The sequence below is a fragment of the Panicum virgatum genome, chromosome 5K, assembly GCF_016808335.1.
Source record: "Panicum virgatum strain AP13 chromosome 5K, P.virgatum_v5, whole genome shotgun sequence".
Lineage (NCBI taxonomy): Eukaryota > Viridiplantae > Streptophyta > Magnoliopsida > Poales > Poaceae > Panicum > Panicum virgatum.
Window position 1 is genome coordinate 8,318,939 of NC_053140.1, and position 24,150 is coordinate 8,343,088.

General features: G+C 53.2%; 3 protein-coding genes across 3 annotated transcripts; all 3 read right to left on the minus strand.

Annotated features, from left to right (window-relative positions):
* Positions 1-3,687: 3,687 nt before the first annotated feature.
* On the minus strand, positions 3,688-8,520 carry LOC120706090 (delta(7)-sterol-C5(6)-desaturase-like). The gene is made up of 3 exons (XM_039990659.1): positions 8,025-8,520; positions 4,621-4,926; positions 3,688-4,257 (listed from the first exon to the last, which is right to left on the minus strand). Exons 1-3 carry the CDS (start codon positions 8,260-8,262, stop codon positions 3,968-3,970), a joined length of 834 nt encoding a protein of 277 aa, XP_039846593.1. The 5' UTR covers positions 8,263-8,520; the 3' UTR covers positions 3,688-3,967.
* Positions 8,521-18,047: 9,527 nt separating this feature from the next.
* LOC120706091 (probable leucine-rich repeat receptor-like protein kinase At1g68400) lies at positions 18,048-20,762 on the minus strand. The gene has a single exon (XM_039990660.1). The coding sequence runs from the start codon at positions 20,513-20,515 to the stop codon at positions 18,392-18,394; it is 2,124 nt and encodes a 707-aa protein (XP_039846594.1). The 5' UTR covers positions 20,516-20,762; the 3' UTR covers positions 18,048-18,391.
* A 1,512-nt stretch (positions 20,763-22,274) lies between these two features.
* Positions 22,275-23,803, minus strand: LOC120710478 (glycosyltransferase BC10-like). The gene is made up of 2 exons (XM_039996157.1): positions 23,224-23,803; positions 22,275-23,090 (listed from the first exon to the last, which is right to left on the minus strand). Exons 1-2 carry the CDS (start codon positions 23,788-23,790, stop codon positions 22,434-22,436), a joined length of 1,224 nt encoding a protein of 407 aa, XP_039852091.1. The 5' UTR covers positions 23,791-23,803; the 3' UTR covers positions 22,275-22,433.
* Between the last annotated feature and the right edge of the window lie 347 nt (positions 23,804-24,150).

Genomic DNA, 24,150 nt, shown 5'->3' on the forward strand with positions numbered 1-24,150 from the left:
AATGTTTATCATTGACCGCACAAATGGCTGCTGGCTAAAAAGGGAGAAAACTCGGTGCTTTTCGATCACCTAAATTGATTCCAATTGTTTCTCCCTCGTCTCAACTAAAGTTTCAGCAGCGAATTTTCATCACTCATCAGCCTCTCGCTCCCTCTCTGCATGTAAAGTTGAGACTGTAGGCTGAGATTTTTTAAAAATAAAAAACAGACTAGTGCGATATATCTAGTTACATGACAAGAACTGTAGGCCGTAGTCTCTCAATTGTGAGAGGTCGAGGCCGGATTTTACTTAATTAAAAAAAAACACGGCAAAAACAGTATGTAGAAACTATGTGCTCGCGACAGAGACCTGCGACGAGATCGCACCAACATCATGTCGCCATTTCATCTCTGAAAAAAAGACAAAGACAAGAACCAAAAATGATGTCGCCGTTCCGAGGAACCACTACTCATCGCCACATCAGACCCGCACAGGAAGCGACACTTGCAGAAAAGCAACGCAGCGTTAACCGTCTTCCAAACCGTCGTTTTCTCCAAACTCCAAACAAGCTCTGTCTGTCTCTGTCTGACACACACACAGAGAGGACGCCGTCGGCAACCAAACTATCAAGCACCAATTTCTTAATAAGCAGCCTGTCAAATTACAGCGTAGCAGTGGTGGTGCTGGAACCATTTGTCAGGTAGGGCCGATCCAAATGCGTCTCGGCAGCCGAGCAAGTACGCGCGCGGGGACGCCTTCCCTGTACTGTAAGATCACCGCGCAGCTGACAGCGAGAGGGACGCGGATGCGGATGTTTTTTTTTTTGGGGGGGTGGGGGGGGCGCCCTGCTGCCGTGCCGCGACGGAGAATAGGAAGAGAGATCGTCGTGATCAGGCGTCGGATTGAGTGCGACGGACGGGGCAGGATGCAGGGCGTCGTGCAGTGCAAGCGCAAGCAACCAAGCCCGGGTGCTGCGTATGATCTGCGTGGACACGATTACATTATGGGTTGATGTGCTTTGTCTCTGGTGTTTGACAATCTGCGACATGCCGTGAGCCTGCTCCCTCTCGATCGATTATACTAGTTTTGTGCAAACCGATCGAGATATATACAAAGTAATTCTGAACTGGCTGGCGCAGTTTTGCATATTTGTAAAGAAAAATAAACAGGTTTGAGTGAAAGACGTATCAAATAAGTAGTACCTTCTACCGATTTTTGTGCAGCAGTCATGGAATTTTTCGTCCAATGACTCACCGGTAAACTACTGTTTTTTTTCCCAGTTCAAGTCACACTTTGCAGCTACTAGGTAGGTGCGTGGCTATCTGGTCTTGACGAACCGTACGTACGGCCGGGGTAGTGCATTCTTGTTCTTCAGAGGCGACTCGAATAATCAGATGCGCGTACGGATTCGAGTCCACGGCTCGCTAGCTCCAATCACAACCATCTGCATTGGTCGGTCGTCCACTTGGGGACTTGTCGGGCACGATCTGCACTCAGCAGCAATCGTGGAAAATTTAGACCGTCAGGCCGGCCCAATCCAGGAGCCTCACCATCAGGCGAAGAATCTATCGCTCATGCAGCCGCCAAATTAATCCAGCGACGACGACGATGCCTCGGAAGTCGCAAGTGCCACCGCCATATGCCCATATCCATCGGCCGCCCGGCGCGCAAGCCCCTCCCCCCCCCCCCCCCCCCCCCCCCCCCGCCTACCCGGATTGAGATGGCGAGAGAAAGCCACGCGCCTGGCTACCTCCACGCCGCCGCCGTCTGCCGCGGGAGTTGAACGCGGCAGCTTCCGGCCGGCGTGACTCGAGACGGACAGCGTCCTGCTCAGCGCGCGCAGAAAGGGCGCCGCCGGCGAACAGCGGAACAGGGACTTAACCAACCAAGATCATAGTACAATTCGAGCAATAGACGAGTTGAGGAACACGCGAGTACGGTCGATATCCCTGTCACGGCGACGAGAGAGAAGTGGATTGGTGATTGTCTGACGGAGAAGGCGGCGTGCATGCGAATTAATCTTGTCTCACTCGTCAGCATCGTCATCCCTCCGCGTGGAGACTTGGGACCGACCGGGGATACGGGCGGCGGATCTCTGAATCCTGATGCGTTCGAGGCCGTGTCGTCCTTCAGTACCAAAGACCAAAGCTAGTCGAATGGAGTACTTCATTCCATACAGCATGATGAGCGTTTCATTCAGAGCGAGAGAGAGAAGACGGCGGCAGCAACCAGGCACCGGGTGCTCCATCCCGATTCGGAGCGAGTGGACCTCCCTACCATTGGACGCCACGAAAACCGCGTTGAATCTTGCCGCGTGAAACAAATTCCTCCACGTAGTCGACGCGCGTCGCCTGATTTGCCCAATGCCCACTACTGAAACAGTAGGCATAGCCCTCTCCCTCTCTCGGTTTCTCGTTTCAACGATCCGGAGCAGTTCTTGCGTAGGTGTGGCAGATTCAGCGACAGCTACTTCGCGTGATCGACGAACCTGGAGAAGGCACGACACTGTCAACAGCAGTTGTGGGCTTGTGTGGAGGCGGTAGGTTGCGTGGGGAACGGTAAACCGCTTCTGGTAATGGGCCTGTTTCGGATTGGGCCCACATTCGGAGTCCACGTCAACGAAGACGTATTTCAGACAGTCTAGCCGAACTAAAGAGCCTGCTTTGGTGGCTTCGGAATACATCAATGAATTGGACCTAAGGACGGTCCAGCCCGACGAACAGTCGCCGTGTCGTATCATGGGCCCGTCTGGAACACAACGGAATCTTAAGCAGGCACGATTGCAATACACCTGAGTCCAAACGTTAAGCAAAATGCCTCCCCACCTCTCCCGCTAATAATCGAGGTCAGCTTAAGATTATTAACGTTAAGCAAAAAGTTCTCCCGCTGGACCTCGCCGTTGCCGTTGGTGTCACGTCGCCCGAGCTGCCAATGACGAGGTCGCTGCAGGCCGGGTGGTGGTCGAGACGGTGGTTAGGGTTAGGTTTCGTGTTTATGGGAGTGCCGGGTGCAGGCCAAATGATCAGATAAAAACATTTTTGAAGACGATGTGTCGAGTGTGGGCGGCCACGACAAACTGGTATGAAGATGTGGTCACACGGTCACACCTATCCGGTCTGGCGCCGAAAGCACACCGCGATTATTCAGTCCACTGCGCTACTATAGGAGTACAGTAAAGAGGAGACGCGTAACCTCACGCCTCTCCTTCCAGCCTGTCTGATCCGAGAACTTACGAGTCTGGATAATTAGCGTAATAAATGGCCCTATTTTCTTCAATCCAAGTTAGTGCCTCCCGTAGTCCTTTTTTTCTTTTTTCTTTCTCAAATGCACTGTCTCGTATCACATACCGGGGATGGGTTTCTATATGCCCTAAGAATTAAAATTTCAAAGAAAAGGGGGCACGAATTCAACACGCCTATACAACCAATCGCAAGCAAAGTGTTTAACCTTACTCCTCTTTTATATAAAATTTGGGCCCATTTGGGAGGCTTTTACCAGCTTCAGCTTCACCTGTTTTGCACAAACCGAGATTAGCACGAAGCTATTTTGTTAGTTAGGGTAAAAACAAACTAGAAGCAGGATGAAATCATTTTTTTAGCTTCACCGGCTTCACGGGTAAACCGGTTTTGAGAAAGCTGAAAGCCCTCCCAATAGGCCTTCGTTTCGCTATACCACAAACCCAAGCAACAGTCGAAACAGAGCAATGCATGTCCGAACTGCGACATACTCAGCAGGTACAAGGAAAGCATTGTACATTCTATATTGACACATGGAGGTGCCGAATTGTACAGGCGACTGGAACCCAGAATGCATCTAGCAAACTTTTATTCGTCCTGGGCTCCCTTGCATCACGAGGAACAGAGCTAAAATTACGGGGGGCAACACAACATGACATTGCACCTAGCATACTGAAGTAAACATACCAATGCTTCAGGCGACAGACAGTGCCCAAGCAGGCCGAGCAGATTAGCATCAGAGAACACACATCTTACTCGTTCTTGAGTATATCTACTGGCTCACGGAGCGTGCCAAACATCCAATCCATCCAGATGGTGTAGTGGCCATAGTTGTGGCGGTAAGTTGTGTGGTGAATGGTATGGTAACCGGCACCCATGACCGGCCATACCTTGCCGTGAATGCAGTCATGGATGTTTGCCGTCCACACGGCCTCCAAGAATATAAGAGCAATGTGCGTCCTGAAGTGCGTTGGGAAAATGAAGAGGGCAAACACATGTGGTATTGCTTGCAAAATCCCATCCACTGGATGAAACGCGAGCCCTAGAAGGCAACGAATTCATAAATTAGGGGTGCTAAAATGATTCTATGGAGTAAAACTGGACTAAAAAATTACAAACTAGAAGTAAACATTAAAGAACTATGTTATTGCAGAGAAATAGTAAGCCATACATGGAACTCATGTATCATGTAAAATTATTGGTTTATTGCTGCCTTCATGTTAAGAAATAAGTACAAGTACTGAATTCTTCTTTCCAACATTTTGAAGTAACAAGGAGAGGGGATGTGTGTGTTTATTTACTGTAACTCCTGTCACCTAGACAGAACTCAGATTTGCCCACAAAAAGAACATACTAAAACAAAATAGCAAAAATTAAGAATTGAATTAAGGCAGTAAGATCTTACCGGCAAAAGGAGACAGAGTATTTTCCTTGTTGTAAATATGGTGGGTTGCATGTAGATATTTGTATAATGGCTTTATGTCATGCAACTCTCTGTGCATCCAGTAAATTCCAAACTCCACAAAGATGAGATATAAAGCCAAATTAATTAAGTACATGGGCACACCAACTTCACTGATATTAAAGAAACACCGTGTCCATCCGCTCTCAATCATGTACTCAGATAAAGCTGGAAGAGCACAATAGAAAGGCATAGCCTTCGATGCGACAATTATTTGCTTCCTCATAGCTTCATTTGAAGGGACGGAATCTGCATCAAAAGCTAACGTTAGATCAAACATCGCATAGACATAGACATAATCACATAAAATTTTGAAATTATACAATTGTATTAGAATACCTTACACAAGGTAAAACCAATGTACTAACAATTCTACTGGTATGAACATGGTATTCCTAGGGATGATCTGACAAGATTGTCAGATCCTCAGCATACTTTTATATGAAGATGTCCAGGAAATGTTGCTCCTAGTTTCTTAGAAATGATACGAGACAAGTCCTTGTGTGCATTCCAAGCAGCCATGCAGCATGCTTGTCAACAGTTGTTGTTGTTACAGTAAATATAATGCAAAAAAAACGTGTGTATGAAGAATATTGTTGTTACAGTACATATAAAGCAAAAAAAAAGGTATGTACGAAGAATATTTCCATTTTTGGGGAACAAAAATAATTACAGTATGCAGTACAAGTAATTGCTGCCGGCAGCAGTTTATTAAGATCTACGAAAAATACCAACTAAGATTTCTCTATGGATAAAGATTTTTTGCTGGAAAAAGTATCCTTATAATTATGTCTACACTCAGTGAAGCGCAATCTAATGGATATACCAAAATAATGGTAGTTCCAGTCAGAACATCAAAAGTGAACATATTTCATCGAGAAATCTTAGTTCTGAGGAACTGAAAAATGAAAAGGAGGGTGAAGCGGGTATTCTAGAAGAATTAGACAGGCTTTTTGGAAATATGTTTAAGTACTATCACAACACCACATATTCAAAGTGCCTTTCCTCAAAGAATTGCATCTTTCAAGTTTCAACCCCTCCAAAAGATTGATACATCCATTTTACAATACTCCTTTCTCTTTCGTATCATGCAACCATCCAATATTCTTTATAATTCATTGAGATACCAATAGAGAAAAATATTAATCTAATGATTTTTAAGGACATATCAATTTAGTGATTTAATATGTAGGACTTAGCAATTATACAACACGGTGGCCTTGCACTGGTGTTAAGAGTAGTACCATCACGATGCCCAGCTAATATGAACCTAATTATCAGAATAATTCTCTTCCTGTATTTCACTTGGTTTGCATCACCATTCACCAACGAAACCAGATGCAACCTTATCCCACATGGGCATGCAGGTCCAACGGGTGCTACCAACATGACAGGCTAGCTTGCTACTAATATATATGAGTGCAATCAAGGTTCAATTGAGTGGTCCTGGAAGGACACCTGAATTTAAAATATCAGACGGTGTCGCAAGCACAACCACATAGTTTTGAATGGGCATCAACACGACAGATGCTCCAACTATATTTCAGAATAAAAGCTGTATAATGGCACAAATGTGGAAAAGGGTTGGGGGACCTAAAAATGCTCAAGACAGGGCACACAGAAACAGTAGCCAGTAGGTAACGCATAAGCTAAGATTAATATTAAGCACTTGATAGAAACATCCAGTGCACTACATGTGGTTGAGCGTAGGAACCAGCCAAAGCAATCAATTAACTATACAGTAACCGTGACAAGAGCACTAGAATGACCTCATAGAATTTTGTTTAGCGATCCAAACACATGAGTCAAGTGCCGGCTCCCTTTATCTTTTTTATTGCATCTACCTTGATTGGCGGCCTTGCCAAGAACGGGAAGGCACGGTAAAACAGGTAATAGAGAATAATTAATTCAACCAGATCTCAGGCAGAAATTTAGAATCTTTTTTGTTAAACTAAAATTGCTTAGCTGCAGCCAACCTCAGTCTTTGTCAGCAACTTGTACTAATAAGCTGCTTACAGGCTCAAGCAATTAAGCAATAAGCAGTAATAGCAAGCTCAACCAAAGCCTTGGCAAAGCAGAGTAAACATCATGTAAGTTTCTGTTTAACAAGCACAAAGGCATACATTTCACAAACTTAGGCTAGGCACTTAGAGCAACTCCAAAAGCTCCCTCATATTAACCCGCATACCTTGTTTAGGGAGAAAAGCTAAAAAAACGAACCTCCAACAGCTTCCCTATCCGCACCGAAAAAATACATGAACGTGAATCCAACTTCGACCGCCCCGCAGATTTGCGTGTGGTTGGCCTTTCCCCCAATCGCTCACTCGGCCCACTCGTCAGTACCAAGTGTGCGGCCTGCGCGCGCATGGACGCCGGGGTCATCATCATCTTCTGCTGCTCGTTCAGGATGACGCTGTCGGTGGGCTCGAGTTCCTCGCGGGCGGCGCTGAGTGGGTACCCGACGACCCGTCAGCCCCACACTCGCCCAGGGCCGGGGGCGCCACGGTTGTCGAAACGTGCGGCCGCCGGGCGTTGGTGACTAGCAGCCCGTCCATGCTGGAAAAGGACCCACTCTGGCAGGCCGTGGAGGCTGGGCACGGCGAGAACGGAGCGTTGGCCGGTGTTGTAGAAGAAGGCAGGAAAACGCTCCGGCGGGCTAGCTGAAGGGGATGGGGGCGGCCGAGGTCAGGGAGCCAGGCGTGCAGTGTGCTGACGTGGTAAGTTTTAAAGTATTGGGAAATTTATTATTAGGGATCTGCTGTGAGATGGTATGATTTTGGAGAAAGAATTTTTTAGCAAAGCCCCCAATATGTAGTTTTGGGAAAGAATTTTTTTAGAAAACTCTTGGAGTTGCTCTTAGCCGAGAAGGAAAATCTGCCCTTCAGATCCATTCAGATTGCCTGGCAATGAAGGATAGATCTCCAAACCATCAACCAAAACAAGCTGGAATAGGATGACAATTCCCCCCAACAAATCTTCGAGGGCCACACCTCACTGCCTCCGGTACCTACTAGGAGATGGAGATCGAGAACAACGACACGGCGAGGACCATAAAACGCACCACAAAAATGCTCCAGATCAAGCCAAAAGGTTCCCGAAAGGAGCGGACATTCGGGATCGGAAGTTGCCAGGTTTCCCTTTCCGCGCTAATAGCAAATCCCTTACCAGCACTACCGAAAACCCTCTGGAATCAACCTCTCGAAAATAAACTCTCGAATCAAAGCGCAAACCCTCTCGCTAAGCACTCCCAGATCCTAGTACGAACGAATCGGCGGCTGCAGCAGCTGCTAGCAGCGTCGGGAAGGGAGGAAGGGAGGGAGTGGGGGGGGGGGGGGGGGGGGCAGGACCTTTGGGGATGTAGGCGTGGCGCTTCCAGTAGTAGATGACGAAGCACCAGAGGAAGCCCGAGAGGTAGTAGAGGAGGTAGCCGCCGACGCAGTTGCGCATCCACGACTGCACCGGGTGCGGCAGACCGCGCCACCAGTTGCCGGGCGCCACCGCGCTGAGGACGATCTCGTTGTACCACTCCGTCTCCGCGGCGAAGCGCCGCAGGTAGTCGCCGCCGTGCGCCGCCACCGCCGCCATTGCCGGCGGCCGCCCGCGGCACTAGGTGGGTGCGGTGGATTCTTTGGGGGGTGGGCAGCCGTAAAGCGGCGGAAGCGTGGAGATGTTCTGGGGTTTTAAATGGATCTGTGGCGGTGGGCTGGTTCCGCCGTGCGGCCAGCCGCCAGGTGGTGTGGTGGTGGGGAAGACCGGAGACTCGGAGTGGAGAGGATGATGCCACTCGGCGAGTTCTTTTCCGAGGGATAAACCTGGGCGAGCTCCCGGAAGGAGAAAAATGGACACAATTACCAGAGCCGTCCGATCGCCATCTAACGTGTCACTCATGAGCCAACCTTCAATTGATTGCCTTTCCTCTCCTATCCAGCATTCACCTCTTACAGGAATGATGAAGTGCCACACAAAAAAAAGATCATCTGTCTGTTGGAACAAATATTTTATCTTTTTTGTTTTCTTTTTAAGAGAAGCTAACAAAATAATTGCCTATCTATGTACCCCCTCTGTTCCAGTTTCAAAGTTAGATCATTTTGGAATTTATAGATACATAGAATGTCTAACAGAGGTAGATCCCTAGGGTACCCTCAAGAAGGGTCCAGCCGACGAACAGATGAGCCGGGACGACTACACAAGAAAGGTGTATTCTACCAAGATACAGATTGTGTTTAGTTCGTGAAAAAGTTGGATTTTAATACTGTAACACATTTCGTTGTTATTTAACAATTAATATTTAATTATGGACTAATTATAATTAAAAGATTCATCTATTATGAAACAGTTATATTATATAATTAGCTATTTTTTAAACTATATTTAATGCTCAATGCATGTGTCCAAAGATTCGATGTGATGAATACTGTAGGAACTTTTTTTTTTGAGCTAAGCATGGCCACAATTGTAATTCGACTAGATCTTATGTAACCGGCAATAAGACTTGTCATGTAAATCCTATCTCCTTGAGTATATAAGAGGAGTAAGAGTACCCCTAGGGTATCATTAGCTCAACGGTCCGGATGAACACAAGACAATACAGATCCACCCCCAACGGAACGTAGGGGGTATTATGCGCATCACAACATGAACTTGTCTAAATTATTGTTTTATGTTACCTTATACGATCTCCTCTACTAAAAATCTACCACATAGGGATATCCGTGGTGGACTTGCTGGACTTCAAATCGGACAGCAACCTAAACTTGAAACGGAGGACGTATTAATTAAGAAAATACAAATAACACTACAACGCCACAACAAGCCAATAACCACGCTCACTATGTGCCCACACGGACGAAAGGCAACCAACCACCTCAATAAAAGAAACCGCCACGCGCTAGCGAGTCGGCTAGTGCACGCCGCACCAACATCAATGACGAAATGAGTGAGTCGTTGGTATGCTGATGCCAATCAATCCAAGGCTCCACCTAGCAAGGCAGCAAGCTATCGCGTAAAGGATTTGACACTAGAAAATAAGATGAATGCATCTACGACAAGCAAAACGAGGGCAAAGGAAGCTATTTTCAAAAAGGAAGAGGGGGAAAAAATAGCCAGGGAGCTCGATTTGACGCTTGACGCATTTGAGTCAAGCGGTGGTGGTGAGATTCCAGGGTGCCGTTTCTTCCAACAAAAAAAAAAGGAAGAGATTCCAGGGTGCCACTACGTAGGCTGCTAGATAGAGATTAGGAGTTCACTTGGGCCGCCACACACACACACTTAGGCCAGCAAGCAGCCAAGCACGGCAACACAAGTACACAACCGTGATGCCAACTGCCGAGGACGTCGCGTTGCACGGAGCAGCTCCACTTGGCTTTGCCTGCTTCGCACCCAACCTGTCGCGCGGATGTGCTGTCCCCTGGCCATTGGGAAGAACGCATGCGAAACATCGTGCGCCCAAGGTATTGCGAGGACAAGGATCGTAGAAACATCTTGCACAAGCGAAACGTTCATTCCTCTGCAAAGTGCAAACCGTGCACGTCCACCTAGAGCTAGTACCACACACCGCGGCGGCAGTGCTCGTTTGGGAGCATCGCAGGCGGCTCGCGGACATGTTGCCGGGGGATTCCCTTTCGGTTCGTGTTTGCCCGTCCGATCTACTCTGAATATACTAAACAGTCTGGAGCGAGCAATCAGACAAACGAAAGATCTGTGCGGAAACGTTTACTCGGTGGACTGACAGTGCCAGTACGTGCTGTTTTCTTTTTTCTTTTTTAAAAAATAAAACCAGTAGTAGGTGCTGAATCTGTACCCATAGCTTGAGCTCTGAAGCTGATGAAACAGTGTGTGTGGCTGTGGTGTGGCGATCCCGTGAACGTGAACAGTCCACGGATTCGGATGGCGAGGCGTGGTGGCCTGGTGGGTGCCCGGTGCCCCGGTCGGATGGCCACGCTCGCGCCGCGCATGGCACGCCAGGCAAGTCCGCCATCGGGGGCCGGTCCCGGCGGAGAGCAACCCCGCGCGCACGTTGCCCGCGTGCGACAGCGACAGCTACGAATCTGGGGCCGGCGACCTGCCCGAGGGCCACCACGCACGGCACGAGGGCCTGGCTGCCGCGAGCTCTGGACCCGCTGGGCCGGGGCGACGGGCTACCAACCCAAATTGATTATTTCGGACATCTCGAGCTTGATTTGATCAGAGACGACGTAAAGAAAAGCAAGTCGATCACCATCAAGATACGGTGTCGGATCATAATAGTTGGGCCCGGGCCCGGGCCCGTCAATGATGAAGAAGCATTGGTCGGGAAGGTCGAATGAAATGGCCGTATGATGAATCGCCTTCGGACGTAGTAGAAGTTACCGTGACCGAAAAATGCTGATGATTGGACGGCTAGAGATCTCTCGAGATTGGATCGGATGATCCGAGAGACCAAATATTTTTTTCAAACATTGGATGAAAGATGGTCATATATATACTAGCTGATCTGTTTTCTGAACGAAACGATGTGTCTTGGTTGGGTATAGATGACAATGCATTTCTTGCCTTATGCGCTCTCTTATAATCCTATTCACTCGTCGTAAACTAATCGTCCTTTGCTTTAAAAGTTTGGCAGCTATTTCCGTCGTCGTACATCCTACGTATGGGTACCACAACAATTGTGCATGACGCATGCCACGTGTTTCACGTTGGCCACGCGCTGCTACTAACCCCACCGGCGGCGACGACGACCGATGCCGCCGTCCACCGCCCGAGAACGAGCAGGAGAGTGCTGTGAATTGTGATCGCTGCTCGCCGGGAACGAGCAAACCGCGGTTCGTTTGGACATGGGAGACGCAGCCGGCCGACGGGTACGGCGTCTCTACGTATCGACCAAGAGGAGGAGTCATTGTGGCAGCCAAGGATACGAAAGGATCGAGATCAACGAGACGAGCACGCAGGGCCAAAAGAAATCTGTGCAGCACTACACCTGGGACCTGGCTATACATTGTGGATTTGTGGTAGCCGTCGCAGGAAGATTCCGCACGTGTACTCTCTAGTGATTTGCACGAGTGGTAGTGGTAGAACAATCTAAGCCGGCCACTCACTCTCCCTCCAACCCCAACGACCCGTGCTTCAGGGATTGGGTTCTGAGCTGGAATCGTCAGACACGGAGGGCTAGCTTTGAGTGGAGGCGGTGGTAGCGAGATAACAAAATTCGGTGGTAGCGAGATAACAAAATTAAGATTTTGTTGGAGCCACTTCAGACGTGGAACGAAAGTACGGAAGAAAGAATAAACGAAAAGGAAAAGAAAAACAAAAAGGGAAAGGAAACAAAACCGAGCGAAATGGATTTCCGGTTGAAATGGCCCAACAATATGGGCCGGACCCACTAGCCGCCCAAAAACACTTGGTACCGTGGGCTGTTGTTGAGCCCCCTTATGGCAATTTGTAGTAGAATTAGATGTTGGGTTTGGTCTCCCAGGCCGTAGTTCTACCCAAGCCTTTTCTTTTTTCTTTTTTTTTTGATGGCACAAGCCTTTTCTTGTGCTAGAGTCTGACTGAGCAATCTCCTTTTTTCTTTTAGGGGGAAGAAAGCAATCTCCTGCGTGGGATGATGGATTTCCGGTTGACATGGCCCAACAATATGTGCCGGACCCATTACCCGCCCAAAAACACTTGGATCCGTGGGCTGTCGTTGAGCCCCCATCGGAGTACAATTCGATGTTGGTTTGGTCACCCCGGCCCATAGAACTACAGAAGCCTTTTCTTGGGCTTGCCTGCATCTCTGGGCCTTTCTTGTTGCATGGTCACCACTCAGACAGATCAGAGATATCCATTTCAATTTTAAGAAAGCTGGCCGTCAGCCGGCTCAACTGAACTTTCCTTCCGGATTCTTTTAGACTTTATTTTTAGTCATCCAACTATCATATCAGTTTGCTTTTTACCATCAAACTGCAAACCAGTAATTTTTAGCCACTCAATTCTTAAAACCGTTCATATTTAGTTATTGGGTGGTTTTGCCGATGGTTTTGCTGCTGTGGAAACCACATGGTGGTAGGGTACACCTGTCAGTCCTCCTCACTCTCCCCCCTCTTCTCTCCTGTCCCTCTACTCTCACCTCACCTTGCGCTTGCCCCCACCCCTCCCTGTGCGCCTCTCCAGCTCGCCTGGCCGGTGGTGGAGCTCCAGCTCGCTTGCCCGGCAGCGCTGGCCTGTGGTGGAGCTCCAACTCACCCGGTGGCCCGTGGCAAAGCTACAGCTTGCTCGGCCGGTGGCGCTAGCTCGCGACGGAGCTGCAGCTCGCTAGCGGAGCTCCAGTTCGCTTGCCCGACGGTGCTGGCCCGCGGTGGAGCTCCAGCTCACCCGGTGGCCCACGACAAAGCTACAGCTCGCTCGGCCGACGGCGCTATCTCGCGACGGAGCTGCAGCTCGCTTGCCCGATGGTGCTGGCTCGCGGCAGAGCTCCAGCTCGCCCGGCCGCCAGTGCGGACCCACAGGGAGCTGCAGCTCACTTGCCCAACAGCGCTGCTCGGCGGAGCAGCGGGAGCTAGAGAGAGAGGAGAGGACAGAAAAAGAGAGAGAGGACGGTTGACTAGTAGGCTTATCGCCACGTGGCATCGACGTCACCAAAGCCACCTAGCAAAACTATCTGATGGCTAAATATGAACAGTTCTGAGAGTTGGGTGGCTAGATATTTTTAATTTTGCAGCTCAATGGTCAAAACTAAACTAAGACGATAATTAGACAGTTAAAAATGGACATGCTTCTTTCTTTTGTCACTACTGTTCCTTCTGGCACTCAAAGACAGCGCTCGTTCGTGCCATCTCCCCGCTCTCCGTAGATCCGCACGCAACTTTATCCAGCAACCCGAGATGCGAGGTAAGGTCACTACTTGGTAAGGTCCACCACACCTCCTGTCCCCGCGCGCGCCAGATCGACCGGCCTCTCTCGCGCCCGCGCCTGTGCCCGCCAAGGACTAGAGAGAGGCAGCCGGCCGCGCGGGCTCCAAATCCAAGGGAAGGCGGGGGACCGAACAGCTCGGATCAGGCCGGCGGGATCGGAAAGCGATGGGGGCGGGGCGGCACTCCATGAGCGTCCTGCTCCGCGCTCATGTGGAGCAACAGGGCGCGCGCGTCAGTGCCCGACAGTAGCCAGCCCCCGCCTCCGCTGGCGTCGCGGATCAGTACGCAACAGTCTTGTGGTTGGAGCTCATACTAGCTCATATGCAAAGTACACAGCTCGCTTGCTGCGGCGCGGCGTAGTCGATCACAAGGGACGGCGCTGATGTAGGTCCAAGCTTACTTTCATTTAGCAGCGCCGTTGAACTAACTCCGGAAGTTCGGCGACGGCGAGCAACGCCTCGTTGCCTGCCTGACGAACAAGACGGCAGCTGGTTGATTGACCGGTAGGGTAAGCTTGACGTCGCGCTGAACTTGTAGGCCGTTGACGCCACAAGCCGGTTGGAGTCTTCTTGGCAGACCTGGGTGCGCAGCTGGGCCGCTGGCTGGCTTGGCTAACCACTTCACTGTACCGACCAATGGGATGCCTCGCACCGCATGAGTGTACATGCATGGGCGCCGCTCATTGCCCGGCCGGCGGATCTCGAGCGCTGCGCGGCGGCTGCTGTGCACGTGCTGCTCTGGACGGCTGGACCATCGGGTCCGGCGAGGCGTTGCCAATTGCCATGGCGATGCCGACCGATGTGCATATACCTGCGCGCGCCACCCCAGCCTGGCCTCTACTCCCTCCTGCATCTACCTTCCTTCAGGACTTCAGCCGTGCGGGACGGCAGTTACCTTTGGTCCACTATGATGATGCACATAGCTAGTGTGGTGCTAGTAAATTCTGTACGTGTAACGGCCACAATAACTGCATGTGAACCCCATCTCGAGCGGGCAGAGCGCAAAGGTACTGCGCTGTACTACGCTGCAGCTAGGTTCAGGACTCCGTGCGGTGTTGGGACGTACTCTGGTGGCCGGTGCCGAGGTGGATCGAGAGGGGGCTCGCCGCTGGCTGGTGCGGTGGAGGCATGGAGGGTGGCGACACCGACACACGATTGCTGCTCGGCATAGCAGCCGCCCCCGGTCGCGGCCAGGGCCAGGGTTTCCTGTTGGCTATTGCTTCCAACGTCTCTTGCAGGTTGCAGGAAAGCCATGGGCCCCGTTTAGATCCCAAAACCCCCCACAAAAACCAAACTTTCCATCACATCTCCATCGCATCGAAACATTAAATGTAACAAATGACCCATGCATAGAGTATTAAATGTAGGTAAATAAAAAAATAATTGCATAGTTTTGATGTATGTTGCGAGACGAATCTTTTGAGCCTAGTTAGGTCATGGTAGAACAATATCTATCACAAATAAACGAAAAGTGCTACAGTGTTTTTTAGGGGAACTAAACACAGCCATGGATGCAAAGCCTTCCCTACCCCTCCCCTGCCGGAAAGTGCTTTCCGATGCATGACATACTAGAGCTGCACCTGCTGGTGGGAATGCAGATCTTTTTTTCTATCTGCATAGCCGGGCTACGGGCTCCTATTTTTTACACAAGGTGAGCCAGATTCAAAAAGTTATACAGACAACCAAACAGTAAAATCTTGCATCCCGGTAGTTTGGCGGAGAGTATTTTTGCTGCTGGACACTTTTCATTTTTGATATTTGCTGATGAACATCACTTAACTTGATTTTTGCTGTTGGACACCCTTCAAGTATGAATATTTGCTATTAGACACTATGGTTATAATAACAATAATTTTATATAATATATGACATAAAGTATTTAAGAATGACTAAAGTGCCCCTGACTGCCAATAACTCTACCCCCACCCACACAAGCACACCAGGACGCTGCTCCCTACCCAATTCGCGGCGACCCCGGCCCGCTCCTCTGCGCGGCTCCCATGCCGCAGCGGCTTCGCATACAGAGAGATGAACTCTCGGTGGCCAGCCGCGCATCGCGCTGAACGCGTCCATCCCCACGTCCACGATGCTGCTGAATCACCGGATGTTCCAGGGTCGTGGGAGCTATTCTCGGACGCCCTCCTACGCGCACGGCCGCCACGGACCGGAGCTCGTGCGCATGCAAAACTGAAAGCAGTTAAACATGCAGCAACTAGCTAACATGTATGCAATGCGTGTGTGCAAGATTTACTGACAGTCCCGGTCATACCCGCGCTGAGCGGCGCCCGGCGCCGGCCCGTCTAGTAGCGCGCTGCACTCGCCAGCGTCATGCGCGCCCGCAGCTTAACATTCGAACTCCTCTCTGCTCCCATCGATCTGAGCAAAGACACTGCCAAGGAGGCCACAAGCACAGCACCACACGCCAGCCACTCATCTCCCAAACGTCATTCTCCTGATAGTACTTTCCCCTAATTTAACAACACAACAAGCCCAAAGCTCGTGCTCCTCTCTGTTCTGATGTTGTTATGGGCCGGCGGGGTGGTCAGTGTCATCTGGAGAGCGGGAAGGGAGAGAGAAGTCAGAAGGGAGAGCGCACCTGTTTGCAAGGGTATTTTGGTCCATTCAATTGTTATATCTCACCTCAATATAAAAAATATTATTATAATAGAAATAGTGTCCAATAGCAAATATCTCCATTTGAACGTTGTCCAACAGCAAAGGCTAATTTAAATAGTGTCCATCAGCAAAGGCCAACATTTAACAGTGTCCGATAGCAAAATTACCCGTTGGCGGAGGGCATATGCACCCAACCATCTCGAGGCGGATCGAGAGGGGGCCCGCTGCTGGGCGGGTGGGTAGTGGCTGCGCCTGCTTTTTTGGTTGGTGCTACATGTCACTTGTTGACTCACTGTGCTCATAGAGCGAGCGATGAGAGCTAACTCAGTGCGGCAGAGGGAGGCGACACCGAGATGCAATTGTTGCTGAGCTTAGCGATCGCCCCCGTCACGGCCAAGGCCAGGTTCCCGTTGCTTCCAATGTCTCTTACCGGGTTGCAGGAAAGCCAAGTATGCAAAGCCTTCCCTCCCCTAGTGGAATGCGAGCAAGCATTGGGGAGCGGCACTGCGCTGTTGCACCCACTTGACTCATCACGCCCAGGGGCGGATGCACAGGGGGGCTGGGGGGCTCCAGCCCCCCTAAAGCAAATAATTACACTCAAAATACTGTAGCAAAACATTAATTTATCATTAAAAATCTATCTCAATCCCTAACTCCATTGATTCAGCCCCCCTAATTCCCAATCCTACCTCCGCCACTGATCACGCCTGATGTACGAGTACTAGATCTGAATGCAGAATCTTTTCGTAACTGGGCCACGCTGCGGGCCCCTTTTGCACGAGGTGAGCTAGACTTAAAAAAGGTTATACACACAACCAAACAATAGAATTTTGCATCCTGAAAAGTCTAGTTGAGGGCATACGCACCCAACCAATCACACCCTTCGGCATTCTTCCACTATGATATATTTGACTTCCTCATTTTATAGATGAATGGATGATGGGTATGAGCCTAGTCCCAATTCAGCTGGCCGAACAAATATAAGCCTTGCATATTGAAATATAAAGTTTAATAGTTCTAGATATTGTGTATGCTACCGTCTTGGTTTTGCCAAACAAAGCTCATCGACTAATCCAATCCAGATTTAAAATCCACATCAATGTTCCATAATTTTTCGTACCTACAGAGCTAGGCTCAAGAAATGAAGCAAACAATAAAAAATAGAATCAAGGAGCTTGGTTGGGGGCATATGCACCCAACCCATCACACCCAAATCTAGTGTAGTTCGTGCTAGGCAGAGATGAGACGATGAGGGTGTGTCCGTCCAAATCAAATCGCAAATGGCTTGAGTTCCCAACCCATCCATCCGTCAAGAACATCTCCTATGTTATAAGCGGAATAGCCGAATAGGTGTTATCGTGTTATCAAATATGATAGAACATACAACCGGTGTATACAATATTGTAAAAAAATGGATTGATTGAAATCACAATCGTCTACTTGCATTTAAAATTTGAGCTTAAACAAAAATTTATACAAGAAGAAACAAAAAAAAAGACATGAATAGTTTTACCCGCAACTATTCATATACCAATTTCTCTTTTTGTTTCTGATAGCACAAAAGAGACATGTGTGCTTCCTCTATCTATCCATATTTTTTGTTTAGTTTTTTATACATTAATTTAGATGCTACCGTGTTTTTTAACACGGTAATAATTAAGAGGTCGGTAACAAACGAGATGCCGGACGGACCCAACGGTCCAGCAGGCTCCCCTACCGCCTCCACAGTGCTGGGCCTGCAGCCCTGGACTGATTCATCAGCAGGTGATCCCACTATGCTTATCCAATAACTCGTACTATTGTACAGTACTACTTAACTAACCAGCCATCTCTGAGAGCCACCACACGGTCCTTGCCAAACAGATTAGCAGGTGCCATGGACCCCGAATCAATCAGTTGCCACTTCAAGGGCGTGGTAACAAGTGCCAAAAGTCACAGCAGCAAAAGATGCACCAAAAGACACTGTCATGATCCACACACAATCACAACCTTTTGTTTCCCCCAACACAAACCGGCGCTGCTGCAGCTTAGTACTAATCTAGGAATCTACTGCCAGTTAAAAAACACGAGCAAGACGATCAGGATCAGAGCCAGCCACCATATACAGGCCCATCACCGGATCCAACGGCCCGTGCTAGTCCACATCACCCCTATATAAAAGTCTAAAACCAACAAAAGGTAACAAATGCAGGTAGTACCCTAGTGACCGGCCACGCAGCACAAGGCACATCATTGGCTGAGCGCGCCGCCCTCCGACACGGCGGGCGAGTCGGAGACGCCCGAGGACTCGCCCACGGACTCGTCGTGCGACGGCGACGATGCCTCCCCGCACGCGCGCACCTCGTCGATCATCCTCACCACGTAGCCGATCTTGGGCCGCTGGTCGGGCGCCGCCGCCGCGCAGCTGAGCGCCAGCTGCAGCATCGCCACCATCTCCTCCTCGATGCCCTTGTCCTTCATGAGCTCCAGGTCGAACACCTCCGAGGTCCACTCCTCCCGCACCACGGACTGCACCCACCGCGGCAGCTCCACCACCACGCCGCCGTTCGGGAGCTCGCTGCCCGGGCACCGCCCCGTCAGGAGCTCCAGGAGCACCACGCCGAACGCGTACACGTCGCCCTTGTGCGACGCCCAGGGCCGCGGCGGCGGGGGCGCCTCGGGCGCGCGGTACCCCGCCGCGGCGGGGGACGAGCCCAGCTGCGCCAGCCCGCAGTCCGCCAGCCGCGCCGCGCCCAGCCTGTCGATGAGGATGTTGGTGCTCTTGACGTTGCCGTGCGCCAGCCGGGGCGTCCCGCTGCCCCGGCGGCCGCACTGGTGGATGTAGACCAGCCCGCGCGCCGCGCCGGCCGCGATGCGCAGGCGCGCCGCCCACTCCAGCGGCGTGCGTCCGGGGCCCCGGTTGCCGTGCAGGAGCGAGAAGAGGCTGCCGTTGGGCATGTACTCGTACACCAGCAGCTTCTCGTCGCGGGCGTAGTAGTAGGCGGTGAGCGGCACGACGTTGGGGTGGCGGAGGCGGCCCAGCACGGCCATGTGGTGCTCGAACTCCTTCCTGGACGACGCGCCCGCCGCCGCCGCCGCCGTCGCGTCGCGCAGACGCTTCACGGCCACGACGGTGCCGTCGTCCAGCACGGCCTTGTACGCCGTGCCGCACCCGCCCTTGCCCAGCATCTCCGCCGACGCGCGCAGCAGCTCCTCCAGCTCGAACCGCCTCGTGCCGCCGTTGCTGCAGCTGAGGTCCTCCAGAAACACCATCTTCCCCCGCTCGAACGTCGCGCCGCCGGCGCCGGCCGCCGCGACCACCCCGGCGGCGCCGTAGGGGCTCGAGGAGTAGACTATCTTCTCCCCCTGCTGGAGCCGCCTGCCGCCTCGCCGGCCGGAGAGGCGCGGCCAGAAGTAGCAGAACAGCAGCCCGGCCACGAGCCCCACCACGGCGAAGTCCCCGGCCACAATTGCCACCACCGCGGCGCGGCTCATCTTCCCCTTGCCGCCGCCCGGCGCCTCCGCGGCCGCAGGCCGCCCCGAGGGCGAGGACGCCACCATGGCGGCAGCCGGAGGGCAGTCCCGCGCCGCGGACGCGTTCACCGCCCCCGACGCGTTCGGCTGCTGCTGCGCCTCGTCCTTGCACGGCGGGAGCGGCGCGCCGCAGAGACCGGCGTTCCCGCCGAACGCCGCGGCGGGGAACGCCGCCACGGCCGGCGGAATCCTCCCCGACAGCAGATTGTTGGAGACATTGAGCTCCTGCAGCCGCGGCAGCGCGACGGCGTCGATCCCGCCGGTGAGCCGGTTGGAGTCGAGCCGCAGCGTGAGCAGCCTGTCGAGGCGGCCCAGCTCTGGTGGCACGACGCCGGAGAGGTTGTTGAAGGAGAGGTCGAGGCGGTATAGGCGGTAGAGCGAGCCGAACGAAGGCGGGACGGGGCCCGACAGCGCGTTCCGCGCGAGGAAGAGCAGCTTGAGCCCCGCGAGCGGGGAGAGGTCGGGGACCCCGCCCGAGAAGGCGTTGCCTTTGAGGCTGAGCACGCGGAGGCCGTCGAGCCGGGCGAGCGCCGGGAGCGCGGCGGCGCCCGAGAGCCCCAGGCCCTCGAGCACGAGGCGCGTGACGCGGCCCCCGGCGCAGGTGACCCCGCGCCAGGACCCGCTACAGGGCGCCGCCGGGCTCGCGGCGGAGAGGTTCCAGCTCGCGAGCGCGGCGCCCGACGGGTCCGCGGCGAGCCGGAAGTCCGCGAGCGCCGCGACGTCGGCCTCCAGCGAGCCGGCGTCGGCGAGGGAATGCGGCGGCAGCAGCAGCGGCGGCGACAGGAGCAGCAGGAGGAGGAGCGGCAGCGGCAGCGCAGTGCCGCCGCCGTTGGGAGGCATGCTCTTTTCGTTTCTTTTTTCTTTTTTCTTGGGGTTTTGCGCTTTGCTCGTGCGCGGGGGCGCGTGTGGCAGCTCGGTCCGCCGCAAGTAGGAAATGGACAGGGGCGAGGGAGAGGCACGGAGCGGCGGGGGGTGTTCTTGTCTGGTGCTCGTGCTGGTGGCCTGGTGCAGTGGAGCTTCTTCCCTCTCGCTCGCCGCGCGCGGGCAGTCGCTGGCTGGCTCGCTGCCCTCGTGGCTTGAAGCCTTTTGCCCTCCCGTCTTTTTACAGCTTTTTACTGGGCTTGAGCAGTGAGCTACTACAGTGAAGCCTCTCGGCCCGTGGCCCACCACCGGCCGGGCGCGGTGGCCTCGCGTAACTGGCGATTGGTCCCCACCGGTGCACGGCGAGCTCTGTGCTCGCATGCCCGATCAGGGAGGACGACGAAGGCGATGGGATGGATTGCCAACGGTAACACGGGTACGGAGGAGCGGCGGGGCGTCGCCCATAGCGGATGACGCCTGGGCTCCACCGCGCAGCCGTTGCATGGGCCGGTGGAGGAGCATCACGGCACGCCGCCGCCGCGGTGGGGCTTTATTACCGCTGCCTTGAGCAAAGGCGGGAGTAGTTATTGCTGCCTAGATTAGCGGGTGGGTGGTCTCGGGATGCGTGGAAACGGGGGGCAAAATAAAAATCGTGCGCAATCTGGAGATCATGATGGCGCCAAGATGCCTGAGCGGCGCGCGCGCTGCAGAGGCGGGGGTGCTGGTGGTGGTGTGGGGGCTCCCGTGCCAAACTGCCAAACTCGAGTAACTGCGATGCAGTTTGGGTTCGGGACGTACTCACGTACGTGCGCACCGCACCGCCTGACGAGTAACATGCATTACCTTGCGGTTTACTGTTATTATTACCGGTCACGGATGGTTGAGTACAGAGCACAGACTAGGCTAATTCGTGAGCACGTGCCGAGCAATTGGTAGCTTCAGGCCATGACGAGAGAGAAAAAAGGGGGGACCTTAGGGTTTCCATGGTTATCGTTCTATACTGTGTACTTAAGCTTGGTTCGCCAGTGCTAATGGATAGCAGCACCATTTTACATTTTTTTACATTAACATTACATTTCTTTTTCTTTTTACATACATACATTTGTGTCATACGTCTTACGTTGATTTTTTTTTAAATCAAACAGCGTATGCACATTCTTTTTTCGTATAACATGCAAGGAGCCTCCTTGCCGGAGACTAATTACGTCGAACCGTCGACCACGTTTTGCCTTTAGAGCAAGACGCGGAAAAGATAAATACGCAATACGGCATTATTTATTAAGCTTAATACAAGTCGGAATCGATATCGTTATTACTTGGATGATCCGATAATCCCTTTCCTGTTCCTCCGTGAGCTGTTCAGGCCTTCAAATTGAAAGGCCCTTGCCTTTTGTTGGGCTGAATTCGCAGCCTGCCAGTTCACCAAAATTGCCCAGCCGGCCGGCTCGTTTCAACCAGTGTTGGGCCAAAATAAATTATCCAGCCCACCAAGGGGCGGAAAAGTCAAAGCTCTTCCCCTCGGAGCCCGCCCCCCCCCCCCCCCCCCCCCCCCCCCTAGCCGAGAAGGGACCGACGCAGCACACCGCTGCCGGTCGCGGCGGCGGCGGCGCACGAGGGCAGCGTGCTCCTCCTGCCGCCCTTGCGCCCACACCACCACGCGGCACGCCGCGCAACCACAACGGCGTGCCCACGCCACGCCGCCGCGAGCATGGCTATCGGTTGGCAAGCGAGGTGTTCATGATCGCAAAAAGATTTCAGAGTTTATTCTCCTCTTGATACTGGACTTCTCGGCCTGTGATCCCAGCTCGACCTGGATCGATCGGCCATGGCGCAAAAAAGATTGGAATACTATGGTACACTCCCTGCTCCGGCCGCCGCCGGCGCCTGCGCCGCCTCGTCAGCCGAACCCCATGACCTTGGGCGCCACCCGGAGCAGCGGCTCGAGCGCGTCCGGCGCGAACTTGCGCGCGAACAGGTTGCAGATGCCACTCCTCGCGCCGTTGTAGAAGCACCGCCCGCCACCGTCCTCCCGGATCCCCCTGATGAGCGCCTCCGTCACCTCCTCGCCGGCGTGGGTGTGCGGGTGCCGGTTGACGGCGCGCTTCCAGTCGGCGTACGTGAGCGTGCGGTTGGCGTTCCGGCGGCCCCACCCCAGCATGCTCACCAGCGTGGGCAGGTAGTGCTCGTCGATAAGGCACTCGCTCCGCCCCACGCAGAAGTCGCGGAACGCCGGGAAGCAGCGCTCGTCGGCGACGGACTCGAGCGCCAGCGCGCGGTCCATCTCGAACCACTGCGCGCCCTTGCGCCACCGCGCCAGCGTGATGTTGCGGGTGGCGAAGAAGGGACGGTACCGCGACCGGCTGCCGCCGTTCTCGTAGCAATCGACGAAGCTGGTGTTGGCGCCGGCGAGGACGGCGTACACGGTGGGGAAGTCGTACACCGGGATGCACGCCTCCGAGAAGAGCGCGAACCGCTCGTTGCCCAGGTCCAGCAGCGCGTTCGCCAGCAGCCGCCGCTCCGCCTCCACCAGGCTCGCGTCGCCCCATTTCGTCCTCTGCGAATTAAACCACCCAAATTCGAATGTAAATTACTATATTTGCGTTGCAAACTGCAGGAGGAGATTTGAACATTTCGTATTCGGAGCTAGGGCTCTGTCTGAATTTGAATTCTTGGTTATTACTACGTACCTGGCCGGGAATGTAGCGGCCGTGGAAGACGGAGTCCGGCGGCAGCGAGCCGGTGTAGGAGGGGTGGGCGTGGACGTAGATGGAGTAGAGCCCCTGGTGGCCCTCGAAGAACTTCTCCCACAGGGGACGCAGCGGCAGCTCCCCCCGGACGAGGAACAAGAAGGCGACCTTCGGGACGCGGCTGCCGGGCGCGCGGCGGACCATGGGCGCCATGGACGCTCGCCAGTAGAGCTCCTCGTCGGTCATGTTGTGCATGACGCCGCTCGGCGCCGCCAGGTACCCCACCGACCCCGTCGTCCGCTGGTCTTGCGCCGGCGGGGTCGGCGGCGGCGGCGTGGGCGGGGGCTGCGGCGGGGGCGACGACGCCGCGGCGGCAGCGGAGCGTAGCGGCGGCATGAAAGGGAGGTAGAACCTGACGAACATGGCGTTGGAGGAGGTGACGCCGAGGACGAACCCCAGCGAGACGAGGAGGAGCATGGACGCCGCGCCGACGAGCCTCCCGCCCAGGCGGGACGCCCGCGTGGGCTTCTTCGTCGCATCCTTCATGGCTTGGCCTCCAGGGAGCATGCGTGCGTGAGGGTGAAATGCTCTGCCCAGGTCAGTAGGTCACTCCACACACTTGCAGCCTTATACAATGGCAGAATGGCTCGTAGAGAGTCATGGCCTCGTTCAGCCACGGCGCCGGCCGCTTTGCTTTATCTGCAAATTAGCATGGCTTGCTCGTGCAAAAGCTACTCCTCCCTGATTTACTTCACTAGCTGTTAGTAGGATGCAAGCAATCGATGGGTCACGGTTTCATCCTTTGCTTCCGTTATGAACTACCGATAATTAAAGGAGAACTATAAGCAGCTTCAGATCTCTTTTTTGTTACGTATTTATACTGCGCAAAAGGATAGTATGAGGAGAATCAAAGCTGCCTCTTAGGAG

What these genes read in the sequence shown, in the direction of transcription:
- LOC120706090 (XM_039990659.1), bottom strand. Translation starts at nt 8,262, where the DNA reads ATGGCGGCGGTGGCGGCGCACGGCGGCGACTACCTGCGGCGCTTCGCC. An exon ending in CCACGCCTACATCCCCAAAG is followed by an intron (nt 4,927 to 8,024) that starts GTCCTGCCCCCC and finishes CTTTTGATGCAG; the next exon opens with ATTCCGTCCCTTCAAATGAA. An exon ending in TACTCTGTCTCCTTTTGCCG is followed by an intron (nt 4,258 to 4,620) that starts GTAAGATCTTAC and finishes GTTGCCTTCTAG; the next exon opens with GGCTCGCGTTTCATCCAGTG.
- LOC120706091 (XM_039990660.1), bottom strand. Translation starts at nt 20,515, where the DNA reads ATGCCTCCCAACGGCGGCGGCACTGCGCTGCCGCTGCCGCTCCTCCTC.
- LOC120710478 (XM_039996157.1), bottom strand. Translation starts at nt 23,790, where the DNA reads ATGCTCCCTGGAGGCCAAGCCATGAAGGATGCGACGAAGAAGCCCACG. An exon ending in GCCGCTACATTCCCGGCCAG is followed by an intron (nt 23,091 to 23,223) that starts GTACGTAGTAAT and finishes TTTAATTCGCAG; the next exon opens with AGGACGAAATGGGGCGACGC.